The sequence below is a fragment of the Pimephales promelas genome, chromosome 5, assembly GCF_988280905.1.
Source record: "Pimephales promelas chromosome 5, fPimPro1.hap1.1, whole genome shotgun sequence".
Taxonomy (NCBI): Eukaryota; Metazoa; Chordata; class Actinopteri; order Cypriniformes; family Leuciscidae; genus Pimephales; species Pimephales promelas.
The window spans coordinates 33,864,193-33,883,400 of record NC_142773.1 but is presented as its reverse complement, the minus strand read 5'-3'; the positions used below and the strand labels follow the sequence as shown (position 1 = coordinate 33,883,400).

The window sequence follows — 19,208 nt, the reverse complement described above, 5'->3', positions numbered from 1 at the left end:
GGGTGAGTAAATTATCAGCAAAAAAGCTACTACTCCTTTAAGAGGTTTCACATCATTTAGATGTGTAGACATTGAGGCTTTTGGATCAGAGCGACTGCGTCTACAGGTGTCTGAGTTCACCTATGCAGCAGCACAACCCTCCTCTCCCCGTGCCTTTCTGTCTTCATCTCCGAGGATGGCAGGATTCCCTAATGAAAGCCGAGCGGCTTTCTGATCAGCCAGACAGATGGAAGTGTTTATCACATTACATTTAACCTCATTTTCCCAGCAGGTTCCCATTCATTGATCACAGCCGCACGTTTGTCCACATTCATTTCGTCGGCACGGCTCAGAACTCCACTTCCACCGTTTGATGGCTCGAGACAGCTTTCTCTTTTAGCCCCATTCTGGCGTGCTAAACGATCCTCATCACCCACACTATTCCCAGATTGGGTAGATAAATTCAATCACGGCACATATTTTTTGCATCCCCATGCCGCATGGTTAATTATGTACATATGGGCGCTTCCCTAAGCCGCTGGCATTTCCTGCCGCCTCACTTTTTTTCCGCTCTTCCACCTGTTGGCTGAATAGATGACACGTCAGGTAGAATTTGTCATCTCTGCTCCGTTCTGACAACCTAATATCATAAGAAGACATTACTCGGCTTGCCTCGAAAGCCATTTGGGCGTGATTTAGAGATGGGGGTTCGGCTCACTGCAGCTTAAGTCGAGAGGGCTGGAGCTCTGAACACATCATTCCTTAATGTCAGTGCGAGTCAAATATGTTTCCAGGTAATAATGTCCCAGTAAGACATCTGGTTCCAAACGCTACAGCTCATTCGGCGATGGGCTATTGTACTTTGAGTGATGTCACAATCACATTAATATGGACACGACTTGTGCAACAGAGGTTGGGAGCCATCAAAGCACTTGTCATCCTATGGCGGCCGACACCGATAATGTTGTCAGGCAGCACACTTCCACTCAAGGCAAGCTTCAGTCCTGTGATATTGTTGTGATGTTATTGTGGCACTGGCTCTGTCCTTCCCTGCGCTTTGTTCTTGTTTTTCACACCAGCCGCGCTGACAGCTCCTGTTGCTCTGACAACCCCAACATGTCCTTGTCAAACAGGGTCGCTCACGCCTGTTTGTCACCAGTACCTGCGATGAAGTTGCCGGCACAATTTTATTTAAACCTTCAAGTACAATTTCAATGGTCATCATGGCATTCATTCATTCTCTAAATAAATGTTTTGTCTTACTCACCTAATAAATCAAATTATACATTACTGCAAATGCATACGATTATAATTTTTAGAATTTTTGATAATCGTATCCAGGGCTTGACATCAACACCAGCCAATAATAATAGACATTTTTCACTTGTAGTCTTTAAAAAAGGCACCTGAAATAATAGGTACAATGTAGTGTCGTCAAAAATATAGATTTTTCGATACATAAAATCGATACTGAAATTTCTGAAATACTTTCAATACTATTTTTCTGCTAAATAGATACACGATATCAGCTGGGCTTTTTCGCTCTCTCATCTCTCTGACAGAGAGTTGACACACAAACCCGCCTCCCCTCACTCATTTCATTTGTTCTGCAGACACCCAAAGACCTTTATGTGGTGGTGGTGGTGATGGCGCAGTGGATAAGACACATGCCTTTGGTGTGAGAGACCCGGGTTCGAATTCACAGTAAGACACCAGTGTGCCTGAGCAAGACAATCAGGCCCTGTTTACACGAGAACGCTCGCAGGCGAAAACGTAAAAATATTTTATCAGATGTGCCTTTCGTTTACACGGCGACGGCGTTTTTGAGGCTTAAAAACGAAAAAAAAGTGAAACCACCATCCAGAGTGGAAATCTTAAAAACGCTCCACCGCCGCGTTCCCATGTAAAGGGTAAAAACGCAAAAGTCTGCTTGACAGTGAAGGTTGTACGCAGGCGTGTGGACTTGGTGTTGTTGTAGTATGCACTCCTAGCCGCCTGAAGTGCATACAAGATTGAATTTCACACACTTTTGCGTCACCATCTGCACGCGGATTTCGCACCCAAAACGCTCGTCTAAACGCAGAATAAAAAGTGATAACGCAACGCCACTTTTGCATTTTCTCTTCAGAATCGTTTCCGTGTAAACATAGCCTTAACCCATAGTTGCTCCAGAGGCGTGCGACCTCTGACATATATAGAAATCATAAGTGGCTTTGGATAAAAGCGTCAGCTAAATTAATAAATGTAAATGTAAACCCGCCTCTCAGTACTAAATTGCGTTCGCTTAACAGTCAAATACAAACAAACTAATGTTAACATGCCAGTTTTAGTGAGTATTCACGTAAACACAGTCAGTTATGTTTTAAGTGAACATAAACAGTTGGGAAAGAAAACCCATGTGTAACACTATAATGGATCTGTGCATGATAGCAGCCAATTGCCAGCTGCCAAATTATGATAGTATAATAAATATCTATAATGGCAGTTTTTCCCCATTGTATCGATGCCAAAATTGGAAATTCTGAGTGGCTGGTAACTTTAGAAAACCACTAGCCAGTGTGGCTGGTGAGCAAAAAAGGAAATGTCAAGCCCTAATCGGTCAGATTAGAAACTATATTCAAGTTTTATACGCTCAAGTAATTTCCATAGCTATCTGCACACTAGCGTGAAGTTTGCATGAGGGTAAAAGATTTCCCTAGTCAGATTCCCAGCTCGGGTTGAAGCTGGTCACTCAGACATGAGGTTATGGGCACCACTAGTACCGTATTTGTGAAGTGTACCAAGTACAATTAAATATGAAAAATGTACTTTTCTTTACATTTGGAATTGATACAATACCCATACATACTTTTCTCAATATTTGTTACACACAGTGGGTCTCATTCATGAAACACTAGCAGAACGAATTTTTGTGTAAATCGTGTGTAAAGTGGTTCTGGCGTAAATTTTCGGATTCATTAAAATTGTATTTTCCGAATGTTAGTTGGTACGCAAGAAATCTACACCTGCTCCCAGCCACGCGTAAATGGTGTGCATTAATAAGGCTGCATTAATTTGCCTAAATCGGGTACATATTTACATACGGTTTTTCTTTTTACTTTTATTATGAGAGCCAGTAATAGTAGATCTGGTGATCGATGGCGGTCCTTCTCCAGTTTGAATACGATTTTTCCGAAGTGAACTACTTCGTTTTTTTGCTGTCAAGCTTAAAGGGTTAGTTCACCCAAAAATGAAAATTAAGTCATTAATTACTCACCCCCATGCTGTACCAACCCCGTAAGACCTTCGTTCATCTTCGGAACACAAATGAAGATATTTTTGATTAAATTTGAGAGCTGTATAACTACCACATTGGCTCCTAAGGGACTGCCTCTTGACGGCCCAGAAAGGCAATGAAGAAAATGTTTAAATATCCCAAGTGACTACCGTGGCTCAACTATATGTTTATCAAGCGACGAGAATAATTTTTGTGCGAAAAAACAAACAAAAATAACGAGTTTATTCGACTATTTCTTTTTTTCCTTGTAGGCCAGAAACGAGACTTCCTTAGATTTCCACGACGCATGCGCGAGAATTGCGATCTGCTTACACCAGCTTACACTACTTCAGATCGCAAATCTCGCGCATGCGTCGTGGAAATCTAAGGAAGTCTCGTTTCTGGCCTACAAGGAAGAAAAGAAATAGTCGAATAAACTCGTTATTTTTGTTTGTTTTTTCGCACAAAAAGTATTCTCGTCGCTTGATAAACATATAGTTGAGCCACGGTAGTCACTTGGGATATTTAAACATTTTCTTCATTGACTTTCTGGGCCGTCAAGAGGCAGTCCTTTAGGAGCCAATGTGGTAGTTATACAGCTCTCAAATTTAATCAAAAATATCTTCATTTGTGTTCCGAAGACGAACGAAGGTCTTACGGGGTTGGTACAGCATGGGGGTGAGTAATTAATGACTTAATTTTCATTTTTGGGTGAACTAACCCTTTAATGTCGAGCCATTTTCTTCTCACTTCTGGGACTGTTCGATTCACAGATGAAACTCCATTAACTGCATCTGTAATATGCTGCCAAGCTTCCTTTTTTTAGGACCTGATAGGCCACTATGTACTTGAAAATAAAATGTGGCGTTTTGAATGAACTTCTGATAATAAAACTTCAATTTCTGCATCCGAGAAATCTTTACGACTCTCATTTTTACTCGTATATTTACGAATATTTCATGAATAGCTCTGTGAAAGTACTTACGGTTCTGAGGCTTCTGTCAGGAACCTACAGTACATGTCCTAGGCCTTTTCTTTTCTGTATGCCGCTAGTGTCCAGCGGTATCACACGTGCTTTATGGTGAGCACAGTCTGTGCTTAGAACAGTCTCTGGACTCGGTAGCGCCCTGTATCTTTCATCAATACCTCATTACTCTAAGCAGTGTCCAATCACAGCTTCCAACGTGAGCGAACACAGCTCCGGACGTGTGCCATCCTCAGTCTGGTCCCGTGCTGAGGTGATTGACAGCTCAGTGAGGCCATCGGTGGCATCTGTTAGTGCGAGGCGTCCGCTCCCAGTGCCAGACTCTCTGATTAATAATTCCAAACACAGCGCGAGACAGAGCGTGGGGTCTTAGCATCCTCTACGATTTCTATCTTCCTCCGAATATGTTGTGCCTCAAAAACACCCAGCCAGATAACAAAAGCAAATAAGAGACGGGGATGACGGTACAGGTCTCTGTTAATTACACCTGCCGAAGCTGCCAGGGCGCCTGGGGAACATGGTTTTCCATGCACAATGAAAGAGATGCAATAATATATCTGTGACAGCAGACTAGTCGGTCGGCATGACCAATCATTAAAACACACATCAAATGAAGAGCACGCTGCCAGCTAAATGAAATCACAGTGGGAGGCACAACCAGAGGAAAAATAAAGTGACCATATGATCTAGACTAGAGGTCAGCAATTACCGGAACTGCGGCCTGGATCTCTACCCCTTATTGGCAGATGCATTACATATAATCATAAACTTAGCTGCATCTGAAGAAATGTGCACAGACTACCATCACAGACTATATAATATGTTACTTTGACAGCAAGAAATGTTTAATTTATATGAAAAATAAACAATGGCAGGAAAACTTTTAGGAGAACTGAAATAAGCCATTCAAGTTTCTTTATGTTGTTGACAACAGATTTTCAAAGTGATTTTTTAACCAAATATGAAAATTCTGTCATCATTTACTCACCCTCAACACATAAGACACCCTCAAACAAAGCACTCGTGCAACTTTATAAAATTGAGGTTAAACCACTGGAGTCACATGGATTTTTACTACCTTTCTGGGACTTGTAAGTGGTAATTGTATAGGCTGTCAATGGAGGAACAGAAAGCTCATTAAAAAGATCTATATTTGTGTTTCGAAGATGAACAAATGTCTTATGGCATTGGAACAATTAATAAAACGGCTTAAGATGTGTTTGGTACCTTTGCATGTGAGGAAACCTTTTGATTATTGAATCAATGGAAAACCCCTGATCTGAACCAATCTGAGAATAAAAACAACTGTGGGCGGGAAACTAACTGCACTAAACAAATGTTTATTAATCAACTAATGGTTATAATTAGTCTAAATTTACATTTAAAAATACCCCCTCTGTCTCAATACTAAACATTAGCGGCAAATGCAAAAATCTCGCATAAAAAAACGTATTTAAAAGTTATGAGAAAAAAAACAAAAACATGTCTGAAAAGATTTTCAACCACTTGCCACATAAATTAAAGCATCTTAAACCTGGCCATTGCTGCCGAGTTGAACATTAAATTACTGAATACATTAGAGAATCAAGCCAGTTCCACCGAGAGCTTGGGGCGGCACACATTCATGTGCCCCTGGATGTTCTGCACATGCTTTTATGTTCTCTGGATATGGGCCTCTGAAACAAAAAGTCTGAGGAGAGCTACTGTACTGGGAGTAGATAAAAAATGTGGGGTCACATGGGCCCTTTAGGGCCCCGCTGATCAATAGGTTGGTCTCAGGCAGCGTCTAAGACCATTGCTGCAAGGCTGGGTCCCATGGGAGAGCTGCACGGTGAGGCCCATAAGACTTTAAAAGTGAAAAATATGACAGCCAGTCAGTTTTGCTTGCATAAAATAGAGCCTCAAAAGTATAAGTATTCATTTTTAATGCAGGCCGTGTTTCTGACCCTTTCCTTGCCTCTGCAGACATTGTGGCAGCTCAGCTGAAGGGAGAGGTGTGCTGACGTGAAGCTTAAACACACTGACCTCTACACAGTTGAAACTATAAAGCACATACTGTGTGTGAATCATTTAATCTGTTAAATGTTGTTTTATATGTGTGACCACATAGATTGTCTTTATTAGTTGTAATGAGCGCACAGATGCACTTATTTCTTTCTGGACACTGATAAAATACATTTGTAAATACATTCATTGTTTGTATAACCTTGACTGTAGTGTACACACGTTTTCAGTGTTTTATATGTACAAGAATATTACACTATTGCAAAAAAAAATATATATCTAAACAACCTTAAAATATTTTAAAATTTCAAATTTTCCTTGAAATTTCATAATTGATTATGATAGGATTAATTGAATGTTGCTTCTCAAATTAATCTATTTTCTGGATATTTAAGTAAGATTTTTTTACTGGGAAAAAAAAAATTCTGACATTTTAAAAATGAAAAAAAAATTGTTTTCGAATTAAAACATTAATTTGAATCTTAAATTAAGTTTACTTCGCTTACCGCATTTTTTTTTTAACGTCTCACTAAATTTAGTTGGATTTATGCTTAAAACAAGAATAAACTATTACTATTACTAAACTATTAAAACTATAACTAAACTACCGGTAATGTATCACATACATTATTATCAATAAAAACAGTATTATTAGTAATTTTAAAATGAATTTTAATAAAAAAAAAATATTACATTTTTTATTTAATTTAATAAAAAAAAAATAGTGATTGGCATATTAAAGCATGTTTTGAATTAAGACTAATTTGAATCTTGAAATAAGTTTAGCTATGTTTCGTACCCCATTGGTAAACTGTTTAGATGTTTCTTGCTTTAAGCACAAGTCACATAGACCTTGGTTGAAATTATGCTTAAAAAAACTATTTATCAGTATTGTATGATTTTTTAAATTATCATTTAAAATAATATTATTTCACATTTAAGTGATAAATATGTAATTGATTGAATAATATCTAATTATGTTTCTCAAGTAAATCGACCTTGTTTTAAAGATACCTTTAAAATATTTTAAAAAATACAAAAAAAAAAAAAAAAAAAAAATACAGATTAACAAAATGAATTTTTTTTGCAGTGTACTTCAAGCTGAATTCATGTCATTTTTACTATAAGCCTCACACACTGTAGATCCATTTCTAGAGAGCAGAGAGCATGCCCAGTACTTTCACACCTGATCTAGTCCATCTGTCTGTGCAGGCAGGACCAGACCAGAGCAAGCCCAGACATCTCTGCAGCCAACACCCCCACCACACTAACACACACACACACACACATACACACACTCTCTCTCTTACCAGAAACGCCACCGTATGTAGTTCTCGCGCCTCTGCCAATCCCAGGCCATGGTGTGGCGTCGGCTTTGAGAGCCATAAGTCCAGATACGGTATTGGTGGCTGTGACTCCATCTGCCCCGCCTACAAACATCCACAGAGGTTATTACACAAGCCTGAACCAGCCACACTGTGTTGAAGAAGCTGTTTCAGTAATGTAGCAACATATGAATACACTGCTCTTGGTAACCCTGTCAAAAAGATCAACATCACCTCACCAGGGGTGATTTACAGATGCAAGGATGATTTATAAAAGAACAAATTGAACGTAAATCAATACACAGAAAATCTTTTTGTTTAAAAAGGTTACTGCCCTACATTGTACAATGTACACTTCATCCTCTTGTCTTCTATTGGACATGAATGAGAATGAATGATGGGGTTAAATAACTTTAATTGCAGTGTAATAAATGGCATGAGTAACCAGAAGTGAATATCAGGGATAACATTGTTGTATGAAAACATCATTTTTTTTTGTAGAACTGCTTTATACGTAGATGAAATTAACTAATTTAATAATTGATGATCTCTGAAAAAACATTGAATTTACTTCAGTGTAAAGTTGCTTTAAAATAATTTGAAAAGTATTGTATAAAGTGCTATAGAAATGAAGGTGACTTGACTTGTTGAATGCACACTAGTGTTCAAAGTTTTGGGGTCAGTAATTCGTTTTTCAAAGAAATTAACACTTATTCAGCAAGGGTGCATTCAATTGCTCAAAAGTCACAGTAAATGCATGTACACAGTAAATGCAGGGGGAGGGGGGGGGGGTCCAGATTTTATGACCATACTTTAAAATTAGGGATGCATATCGGTCGATATATATTTATTCATTTTTAATGTTTTCGTTATCTGATCGGTAAGAAAATTTGGCCGATATATTAAATCTCATAAATAATGGATTATTTACTTCAGCTGAGACGCACTGTTCACCGTGATGATTTCGAATTGCTTAATTAAATTGCTTGAAAATAAATAAATTATTCGGCAAGGATGGATGATCAAAAAACTAACAAACAATTAATACTTCTATTTCAAATAAATGCTTTTTATTCATCAAAGAATCATGAAAAAATTTATCGTTAAAAATACAACCATGTTCAACATTGACAATAATGAGAAATGTTTCTTGAGTATCAAACCAGCATATTAGAATGATTTCTGAAGGATCATGTGACACTGAAGCCATCACAAAAATAAATTATTTTAAATGACTAATTTTAAAATAAATTCAAATAGAAACGTTATTTGAAACTGTAATTACACAATATTACAGTTTTTACTGTATTTTTGATCAAATAAATATAGCCTTGGTGAGCATAAAAAATGTCTTTAAAAAAAGTCAGACCCCTTTATATATACAGTATATATATATATAGTGTGTGTAGTTGAGGATGCTCATACCCTCATATGCAGCTCTGGCGATGTCAACAATGTTGGTGACGTTTGGTGTGAGCTTAGCGAAGAAGGGGATGGTGGTGGCCCTTCGGACCCAGCGACAGATGTTCCTCACCAGCTCGGGGTCCTAAAGTTATGGGAATGAAGAGTCAAATTTCATTACATGCTTCTGTAGATCACAGAAAGAACATGCTATTTAAGACTTCATTCAGGAACTTCCTGCAGTTAATTCAGGGACTCAGAGGCTTGTCAAACCTAAAACGACAAAGAGCACAAGCTGGGACGTTTGAGGTGCATATCTCATTCATTCACATTCATCTGCTGGTCCATTTTAAAACAGCAATGCTGCCCTAAATATTCACCGAACACTGGCCACCGAGCACAGAGGCAATGTTCAAAATGTGTTTTCTCTCAATCTCTTCTTTTTTCCCCCCTCACTCACATTCAGTCTCTCTCTTTCTGCTGCTCGCCCACACACACACACACACACACACCAAGGATTCCAAATGGTTTAGCGATCCCCTCATGAACTCTCTCAGATGTGGCCAGGGAGGAAAACGCTGTTGTGTCTGAGCATGTCGTCCGAAACACATCGCTGCCTTCATGTTGCTTTTTTACTTTTGCGGCTGCCTTTTCCCGCTCCCTTCCCCCCAGCCTTCTCTCAGAACAGCTCAGGTCTCTCATGACCTTGTCATTCAGTAAGCAACAATATAATATACAGAGATATAATATTTAGATTAAAACTAAGTATATTGCATGTGCAACTTTCTGATAGGTTTGAAGTCAAGTCCAGTTACACAAATGTGTCTCTAGCAGTGTTGGGTAAGTTACTGTACTAATTACTCTCTCTAAAAAGTATTTAATTACTGATTACTTTCAAAATCCCATATCAATCTCAACCAGCTGAATAATACAAGGATAGACATGAATCTGTTTTAATTCTTTCAAATAAATACTATAAAATTGCATGAATTATCCTTAAAAAGATTAAAAAGGTGGAGGTTACATTATAAAAACATACTTTTTAGCATCAGACAATACATTTTGATGTTAAACCCACTATTGTTTTATGTCTGATCTCATGACATTTCACACTTTTTTCATACATATTTTACAGTAATTCATACAAATTTGTACGAGTGCGGTCATAATATTTAGACACCTCATAAAATGCATACGAATCGCTGTGAGACCGGCTTGATCTATACACAGTATTTACCTCAATTACATCAGAAGTAACTGTAATTAAATTACAGATAAATTAAGAGTAATCCCTTACTTTACATTTTCAAGGGAAAAGTAATTAAATTACAGTAACTAATTACTTAGTAGTAATAGTTGCACCCAACACTGGTCTCTAGCAGTGATTTTGTATGTTTGTTTGTATGTAAATGTAACATAACCTTCTACTATTGTTACAAACATTTAATAGACACGACCTGCTGTAAAAACACTTCCAACCCTGATTGTAGAGATAACTAGATGTGATTGTGAATGAAAATAGGGGGTCTTGGCCTACTCTAAACAGCCTGTAATTTGAACACTGGCTCTCCTTTATGAGACAAGACTGCAAGTGCAACAAGTCAAACTTAGCTAAAATGTCCTGCATTTTAGTCACTTGTTAATAACGAGAAATAAAACACCGAATCGGATACCGCTCGAGTCCCCGAGGACTCTTAAAACGAAGGAAAATAACCCATCTCCAGCAACATCTGGAGCAGAATTAAGTGTGTTTTATAGTGTAGCCGCATCTCCTCGTCTCTGTTGGTGCTGTGGTTCTGGAGAGCAACGTGATGGCAGTCCTCCAAATCACCGGCATTCATAATGAATGAGATTTGAATGGCGCGCATCTTGAGAGTAGCACAAACTGTCATAACTCAGAGATACGGCTGAGATGTGCCAAATGGAAATGTGATGTGCCTCTGTCGTACCAGGCTCCGGGCTCCTCAGACATCTGTTGGAAATGCAATGCTTCGGGGCATTTCTGTTTTCCTCTGAATATGAGCGTGTTTGTTCATAGCATGTGTGGGCCCATAAAAGATCTCTTTCTTATGTTTTTTCTTTTTTTGGCGGAAAAGTGTCAGAGTGAGTGAAAGGAAAGGGATGAGCACAAAGCAGCAAACAAAGAGATAGAAATGAGGCGCTTTTGAGGAAAAGCCCTATTGTCTAACTTCTTGTAGCCCATCACGTTTGATTGAAACGCAGCCTCTGCACAAGAAACTTATTGTGGATCTTACCCTCCAGCTATAGTTTCTGACTCGAGAGGTGAACACGACAAGCCGATGGTGGACGCTGACATGGTGTGAGAAGCGAACCACGCTTGAATGATAATGGACAAAACTTTTACGCAATATATATTGTGATACAGTATGAAGAAATACATGAATGTTTATTTCTCAAATCAAAAATCGAGTATTTTTAAGGGATAGTGCACTTTGAAATTCATTTTTGATCTGTTTTTCAGTCAAACCGTTGTTGTCTATCAGTCATACACTGGAGGCTAAGGGGGTCCACCAAAAAGCATGCACAGAGAAGTCAAAATTAAACATGATTTAATGACTCGTAAATGTAAGTACACATTGATGGCCTAAGATACGAAACGAGCAGTTTGTGTGAGAAAACGAACAGTATTTATATCGTTTTTACCTCTTGTAATCATAGCCATGACAAAATGATCTGACTGCATGGGCGTTTCGGTCTGCGCATGCGCCGGAAGTGATCGCTTGCGCGCTTAGGTCACTCTTTGTTTATACAGAGATTTCGGAAGTTTTACCTTTCACTAAACATATTTAGATATACGGGAAACCGCAATGGAAGATGATTTCGGTATATCTAAATATGTTTAGTAAAAGGTAAAACTTCTGAAATTTCCGTGTAAATATTGAGTGACGTCACACGCAAGCGATCACTTCCGGCGTATTATTGAACTAATTCAGTTCGGTTCAGTGGGACATTGCACAACTGATTCAGATCACTTGGACGTCAGTGTGATGCACGAGGTAAAAACGATATAAATACTGTTCGTTTTCTCACAATAAAACCGCTCGTTTCGAGTCTTAGGCCATCAATGTGTACTTACATTTACGAGTCATTAAATCATGCTTAATTTTGACTTCTCTGTGCATGCTTTTTGGTGGACCCCCTTAGCCTCCAGTGTATGACTGATAGACAACAACGGTTTGACTGAAAAATGTCAAAATTGAAAATACTGTGGAAACAAAGACACCTACATCTTGGATGCCCTTGAGGTAAGCTAAAACAGATCAAAAATTAATTTCAAAGTGAACTATCCCTTTAATAAAAATTACTTTATTGTACTGTAAAATTACAATTACAAACTAAATATTACTAATATTTACATCTTAATTCCAAGTTTTTTCAAAAGTTTAAAACAATCAAACTTTTATTTTGTCAGGTTCCAAATGGATGCATGCTTTGGATGAGAAATGCCAATCTAGAGCCAGTAGCAAAGCTGGCCTCCAAGGTTAGCACAAAAAAGTAATGCGTCAGTACACAGGGAAGGAGACCAGAGGCTGTTTTTTATTTATTTTTATTTTTATTTTTTTGAATGGATGGCAATGGAGAGAGGCTTCACTACACTGAACAAACTGCTTTAGTGGGAAAACAGCTTATCATTTAATGAATCGACAGCCTATCGGCTAATCTTCAACGTGTTTTCCATTGAACATACATTTTTGGATTGATCTATTTTTAGAGTTTCCTCCAAAAAAAAAAATCTTTTATAAGAGAAGTCACATAAAATTTGTCGGCAGATAGGATCCAGTTTACGGGCGTTTCTCATTCATTTTGATGGTATCCGCAAACAGTGATTGACTGTTGTACAATTCTAAAAAGAAATGAACGGCAAGGCTGTTATGCCATTGGTTATCGAGGCGTACGCGATCCAGGATGGCAATTATAGTATGCTTTCTCCAATGGTTGAACAACAGACCCTGGTATCTCTCAATAATAACACCATGACTGTTAGTTGTGCATATATTTATTTAATTAAATCGCAGTCTGCACTAAGCCATTTCACGATAGCCATTTTATTTTAATATATTGTCCAGGCCTAATCGGAACAAGTTTCTTTTTGTGCCGAGGAACATGAGGGGATGATATGTGGTGCATTGGAGGAAAATAGCCACCAGTATGGGCCGTGGGAGGGATGTGGGCAGCAAGCATTTATAACAAGGCTGGCAAACCACACACACACACACACACACACACTAAATCTTGTCAGAGGGTAGCAACCAGAATGTTCTACGGTCCTCAGAGAGAAGACAAAAAACCCAAAAAGAGAGGGAAAAGAGAACTGTGCAGAGACAGGGTGATCAGGGATTGCAGCGCCAGAGACCCGAGCACCCTGAGGAATGAGATGCTTGAGCTAGGACAAAAAAAACAGCACCTTCGCAGAGGAGATTGAGAGTACATTAAGATTTCCAGAAGCATAATGGAGGCTGGCCAGCAGATGTCTGCGAGAACAAGTGTGTGTGCGTGTCCATCTGTGCATAGGTCACTGGTGGCGGGGCTAAAACATAGTGGCTAACAGCAGGGAGCATGGTCAAGGGAAGGTAGAAAAGCATTAGCGGAGCGCTAGGGCCAGAGGCAGGTGCCTGGCCCTGAAACAGATGCTGCTTGTAAGAACTTAATGTCCTCGCAGAGGGGTGCTCAGCGGCATTGGGAAGGCCTATGACAGCTTATTAAAGGCCTCTGGCTGACAAGTGTTTGTAAGCTTGGCTTTCAAGGCTCCGAGCTCAGGGCTCGTGCTTCGCTGGTGCATCGAATGCAGGAAGAGAGGCACCTCTGGCTAGATGTGTCTGACACCCTTTTCCTCGAAATCTGTGAACAACTAGTCCCGGTGAGACGCGGGACACTTATGAGACGCATCAATCTCACAGAGAGGGCATTGAATCCTAGCCTGGGATCATTCAATGTGCGCACACACACCCGACTCTAAAACATGGGCAAACACACATGGTACGACTGAAGTTGCAGTGGAAGATCGATGAATATGTTGCGGAGGTAATATATGAAGCTCAGGACTCGAACGCATCTGGAACACGTGTAAAGTAAGGCACGAGCGCAATATGTTGTCCACCCGGAGACAGTATCACATGTTAGGTGGACCTATAAATATAAATCAGGCAGGAAGGGAAAGTACTTTGTCCTGCAGATTGGATGACTGTTTTCAGCACCACTGACAGCTCCTTCAGCTGTGGTGATTGTCACATCACTGATTCTTGAGCACTGCTACCAAACAAAACAAATGGAAGTATGTGCATCAAAATAATTATTTTGGATTAATAAAAATTGGTTTTTGCTTTGCCTATAATCTCAACATTGTTAACACGGTTAGACACAAAAACGTGACAATTATTTACTATAAAATTCCTGACAACCTGTGCTAGAAATCTTACAATGGGTTGTGTTTGGATCTTTCAACAGGACAGTGATTCAAAAACAAATATCAAAATCAAAACAAAAATGAGCACAAAACCAAGCATTTGCAATGGCCGTCCCAGTCCCTGACCTAAGCCCTATGGAAAATGAGTGGGCCGAACTGAAGAGAAAAAGCGCCAACATGGATCTGGGAATCTGAAGGATCTGGAGAGAGTCTGTATGGAGGAATGGTCTCTGATCTCCTGTCAGGTGCTCTCCAAACTCATCAGACATTATAGGGGAAGACTCAGAGCTGTTATCTTGGGAAAAACAAATAATTGTTCCCAATGGGTTTTGGAGTAAAACATCCATCAATCTATCTGTCTGTCAATCTATCCTTGTTGACTTCATAGTAGGTATAAAAATATATACGGCCCTATTTTAACGATCTGAAACGCATGTATCAAGCGCAAAGCACAAGTAACTTTGTGGGCCGGTCTGGGGCTAAATGGGATAGATGACTCTTAAAAGGGTTTAAAAGGGGTTAGTCCGAAAAAGCTTCATTATTCATAGGTGTGGTTTGGGCGTAACTTCAAATAAACCAATCAGAGAGTCATCCAACATATCCTTCAAGAGCAGGTGTCCATGTTGCATGGTGGATTTCTATTATTATGACGTATCTACCAGGAGCGTTCACAGCTGAGGAGACCAACGTTCTTGTCAGGGCAGTGAAAGATAGAGAAGTGACGTTGTATGGGGATTTGAGATTTTTTTTTTTTTTTTACTGGTTCTTGATGGACAAACTAATTTGTCAGATGTCCTTATCACTCTTAGAAGAAAAGGTTCTATATAGAACCTTAAAAGGTTCTATCAGCGCTACATATTTGGAACCCCTAAAAGGTTCTATACACTCTTAAAAAAGGGTTCCTCTGGGTTCTATATAGAACCCTGGGGTTCCATACTTGGCCAATAGAACCTTTTACCAAAAAAATGGTTCTATATAGAACCATTTTGGAGTTCCAAATATGAAGCGGGGGATGGAACCATTTCTGGTTCTAAATAGAACCATTTCTTCTAAGAGTGTACTGTATGTGTCTTGACACTATTGGGCAAACAGGTCTGATCCGTCATTACAACAATTAGCCTGAAAAACTATGTAAGCTAGATTTAGGCCTACATTTTTTTTTTTACATCTTCATGGACACAACAATGATTTCCCTCATGTGTTAATATTTTTCCTTGCTATAATGTATGATTTGCAAAAATAAAAACGGCTGCATCTGTGTTGATGAGAGAATCAAAGTGTATGCGCGTTGTGCACCCGCAACATTATGGCCAAGCATGCAGCATTTTGAACAACGTGCAACGCGCCACTGACTTTAGACTATTTTTTTTTTCTGGTCAGTGCCGGAATTGTTTTCTGGAAATGCAAAATAGCAGATAGCACTAGGGAATGTTTGCGCCGAAACATGCCTCCTTTTTGCGCCGACCCGCCTAAAGAGCACAAGTTCATTTTCTAGATTACCAACGTGCGTCTGTAGAGGGAAAAGCCCGCTTTGCGCGGGTGCAAAATAGGAATGATGCATGCGTTGGTGTACATTTGCGCAGGGTGCAAAATAGGGCCCATATTATTAAATTAGTAATCTTTTACATTGAACATTTTCTTCTGTCAGAATAAAGTAATTTTATTAAAAGATAAAATTAATGCAGGCCTAATATAATATAAAAAGCATTAAGTGAGGACACGTGATTTTAAAGGGTGTGAGTCATAATGTACTAATATTTTATCATCTTTGATTAATCACACAGTGAAATTTTACCATTTTTAAAACTAATAACAGGTAAATTTGAAAAAAAAAATGCTGTCCTGTGTCTGAAGAATCAGTGATCAACACAGTAACTCAAAGCTGTAGCACAAACATTTGCCATAAACCATAAACAGACTGTAGTACAGAACAATACATAGTTCAGATAAAAAGAGAAATCCAGCTACGCCTCAACCGAAACAATGCATCACTTCAGATTCCTGAGGTTCCGAAGAGAGAGAGAGACTATTTAGCATTAGCATATTTACATCTTCGCGAGTTGATTTCTGTCTTTGTAAAATGTAAATGAGTTTCCCCTCCGACAGTGCTGTGTCCAGATAGAGCTGCATTAGCCCAGTGTGCCGTACGCTCCAGGGTTCAAAGAGAGGGCCATGCTCCCTGATTAAATACCCAACAGTATGGGGCTGCAATCATACATTTTTGTGCCGGTGCACAATTTCCTACTTATTCTCATACAATCAACGAGACCTCCTCCTGTTCCCCACAGCAGAAGCAAGAGAGACAGCAACATACAGATTGGGCTGATCAAGACAGGGAAAAATAAATAGGAAGCAAAGACCGAGAGAGACAGACAGACAGACAGACAGACGGAAAAAGCCAGCAATAGAGAGAGCACGAGAGAGAGAGAGTGTGTGGCAAACAGTGTGATTAAATGATATTGCCTTGCGTTAGTTCACACAGAGGTTAGCTGCCAGGAGGCAGGCTGTGATTAGCTTCATATATGTGTGTGTGTGTGTGTGAGAGAGAGAGAGAGGTAGCGCAGGGCTCGTTTAGAGTCTCTGCAGGAGCACAATGGCTTTGTGTCCTGTTTGAGGGGGGGGGGACAGCTCTTGCTCTCCTCACAACCATAACGAAGCTGAAGGGAGATGGAGAGGAATGAGGTGCCATTAGATGCCTCCTTATGACCCGCTCTGTCCATTTCTTCTGCATTTGAATGTCTTGTGAGGCTTATAGGATCTACCCGCTGAAAAACACACAGCTTGGGAGAGGAGATATGGTGCACACATGCTCCATCACCAATGCAAAGTGGCTCTTCTGCGGGTCACCTGAGTCCAACTTGTGCCATTTACAGATTCATCTCACCATACTCTCCACTGTTTTTGCAGGAGAAGTGATAAAAGCTCTGAATAAATTCCCAAAGTCACTGACATGACTTTTCTCGCTTGCTTAGAACACAAAAGTTTTTCGCATTCATGCAGTTCTAATGAGTGGGAAAACAAAGCTTTTAATCCTCATAGAGGATGCAAAAGCACCATAAAAGTAGTTCTTCTGCTGTATAAGTCAAACAATTTTGGTGAGGAACAAACTTAAATTTGTTATTCACTGACCCCGATTGACCATTTACCAGATCAACAGAAAAAGGTGTAGGATATACATTGAAAAAAAATTGCCAAGAAAATAACACTGAAATAAATGTGCAATTTTGAAGTAGAAAGTGCACGGTGAACTAACATGAACAAACAATGAACAGCTGTGTTTTTAAAAATACAGTAAGAGATGTATTGCTCATTGTTTGTTCATGTTAGTTAATACATTAAATAATTAACCTTATCGTAAAGTGTTACCAATGGTTTAGTGATCCAGGGTCACAAACTGTGAGTTCTCCAGAGGAAGGCAAATCACACAGGTTTGGAACAACATGAGTTAATGAAAACAGAATTTTGTTTCTGAAATGAGGTGCTATGCTATGTGTGTGTAATCTTACCTGTCCACAGGCCAGTCCCATACCTCTCTCTCCCATGCCATGAGGACAGGACAGGTTCAGCTCCAGAGCATCTGCTTTAGAGTTCTGTTGAGCACAGAAGAATCAAGGAAAACACCAATGAAATAAGTATAGTAATCATTGTACTGCAAAATTAACTCTTACCAAAGCTGAAATATGACACAATTTCATGCAATGGAAACAAGATTGCTTCATGGATTTTTACAGATGGACACTTTACTATCCCATGAGGGATAGTAATAGTAGGGGAGAGGATAACAGGGAAGAGGATTCACGAAGTGATGTAACTGATGCTGGTCATATGAATTACATTCAAACTGCACACATTCATACTATATAGAACATACTTTTGGAGAGAGCTTTGGTATATTTCCATATAGTTTAGGAGATGGAATCAATATCCATTTTGCATTTACTGTATGTGGCGAAGTTTAAATGTAAGTGGAGTCCAATGAATCAAGACACATGTTTTAACAGATCTTTCAATAATAAGGTCACAATGACATACAGCGATTGAATGTCCTTTGTTAACAAGCCAAATTAAATTTACTCTAAATTCAGCACAAAACCAGCAAAATGTTTTAAAAAAGTTTTTTTTTCTTCCATTTTAAAACGATAAAATATATCTATTGATCAAAATAAAGACGTAAAAAGCATCTTGGCACTTCCTTAACAAAATAACATTGATCAAGAAAACATTGTTAATATATATATATATATATATATATATATATATATATATATATATATATATATATATATATAAAGTGTCCAAACACTTTTTGGTTCAGCTGTATGTAAAACAGCAGGAGCCTCCGAGCAGCTGCACAAAGAAAAAGAGACAAATCTATAACAAAAAGAAATGGGGGAAAAAAAAAACACCTTGAGCACTTCCCAGCATTCAAAAAGCATAAAATGGTGTTCTTAAAATAGAGCCAGAATAACTCTGTGACATGTCAAAGCTGCCACAGAGTCGTCTTATAAAAAGGGAAGCAGAAAAAAGGCAGCACAGGTGGATGGGGAGCGGGTGAGTGAGCGAGGGTTCTGGAAGTGGAAAGCATTCAACAGGCAATTACGCTCTGGCGGCCGTTCTGAACCGCACTGAAATGGGGAGAGCCAGAACTATTTCTCCTCTACACACCCTACAAACCTGCTGCTTCAGACACACAGCCTTGGCTTTCCGAAAGCCTGACAGCCATTAGAGAGGAGAGGGAAAAAAAGAGAGAGAGAGAGAAGGATAGTAAGTGAGAGCGAGCGAGCTATTTGGCTTGGTTTGAGAGACACAAAATGACAGACAGGCAGGAGACAG

The 19,208-nt window shown here is 39.2% G+C and overlaps 1 protein-coding gene across 5 annotated transcripts in view; it reads right to left on the bottom strand.

Annotated features, from left to right (window-relative positions):
* The window catches only part of dpydb (dihydropyrimidine dehydrogenase b), a 113,725-nt gene that overhangs the window by 15,789 nt on the left and 78,728 nt on the right, over nucleotides 1–19,208 (bottom strand). For all 5 annotated transcript variants that reach the window (XM_089131357.1, XM_089131358.1, XM_089131359.1 and 2 more), the window contains 3 exons: nucleotides 17,882–17,965; nucleotides 8,975–9,095; nucleotides 7,535–7,654 (listed from right to left, as the gene is read on the bottom strand). In XM_089131357.1, the coding sequence (XP_088987483.1) occupies nucleotides 7,535–7,654; nucleotides 8,975–9,095; nucleotides 17,882–17,965 (325 nt within the window). The remainder of the gene's footprint in view (nucleotides 1–7,534; nucleotides 7,655–8,974; nucleotides 9,096–17,881; nucleotides 17,966–19,208) is intronic.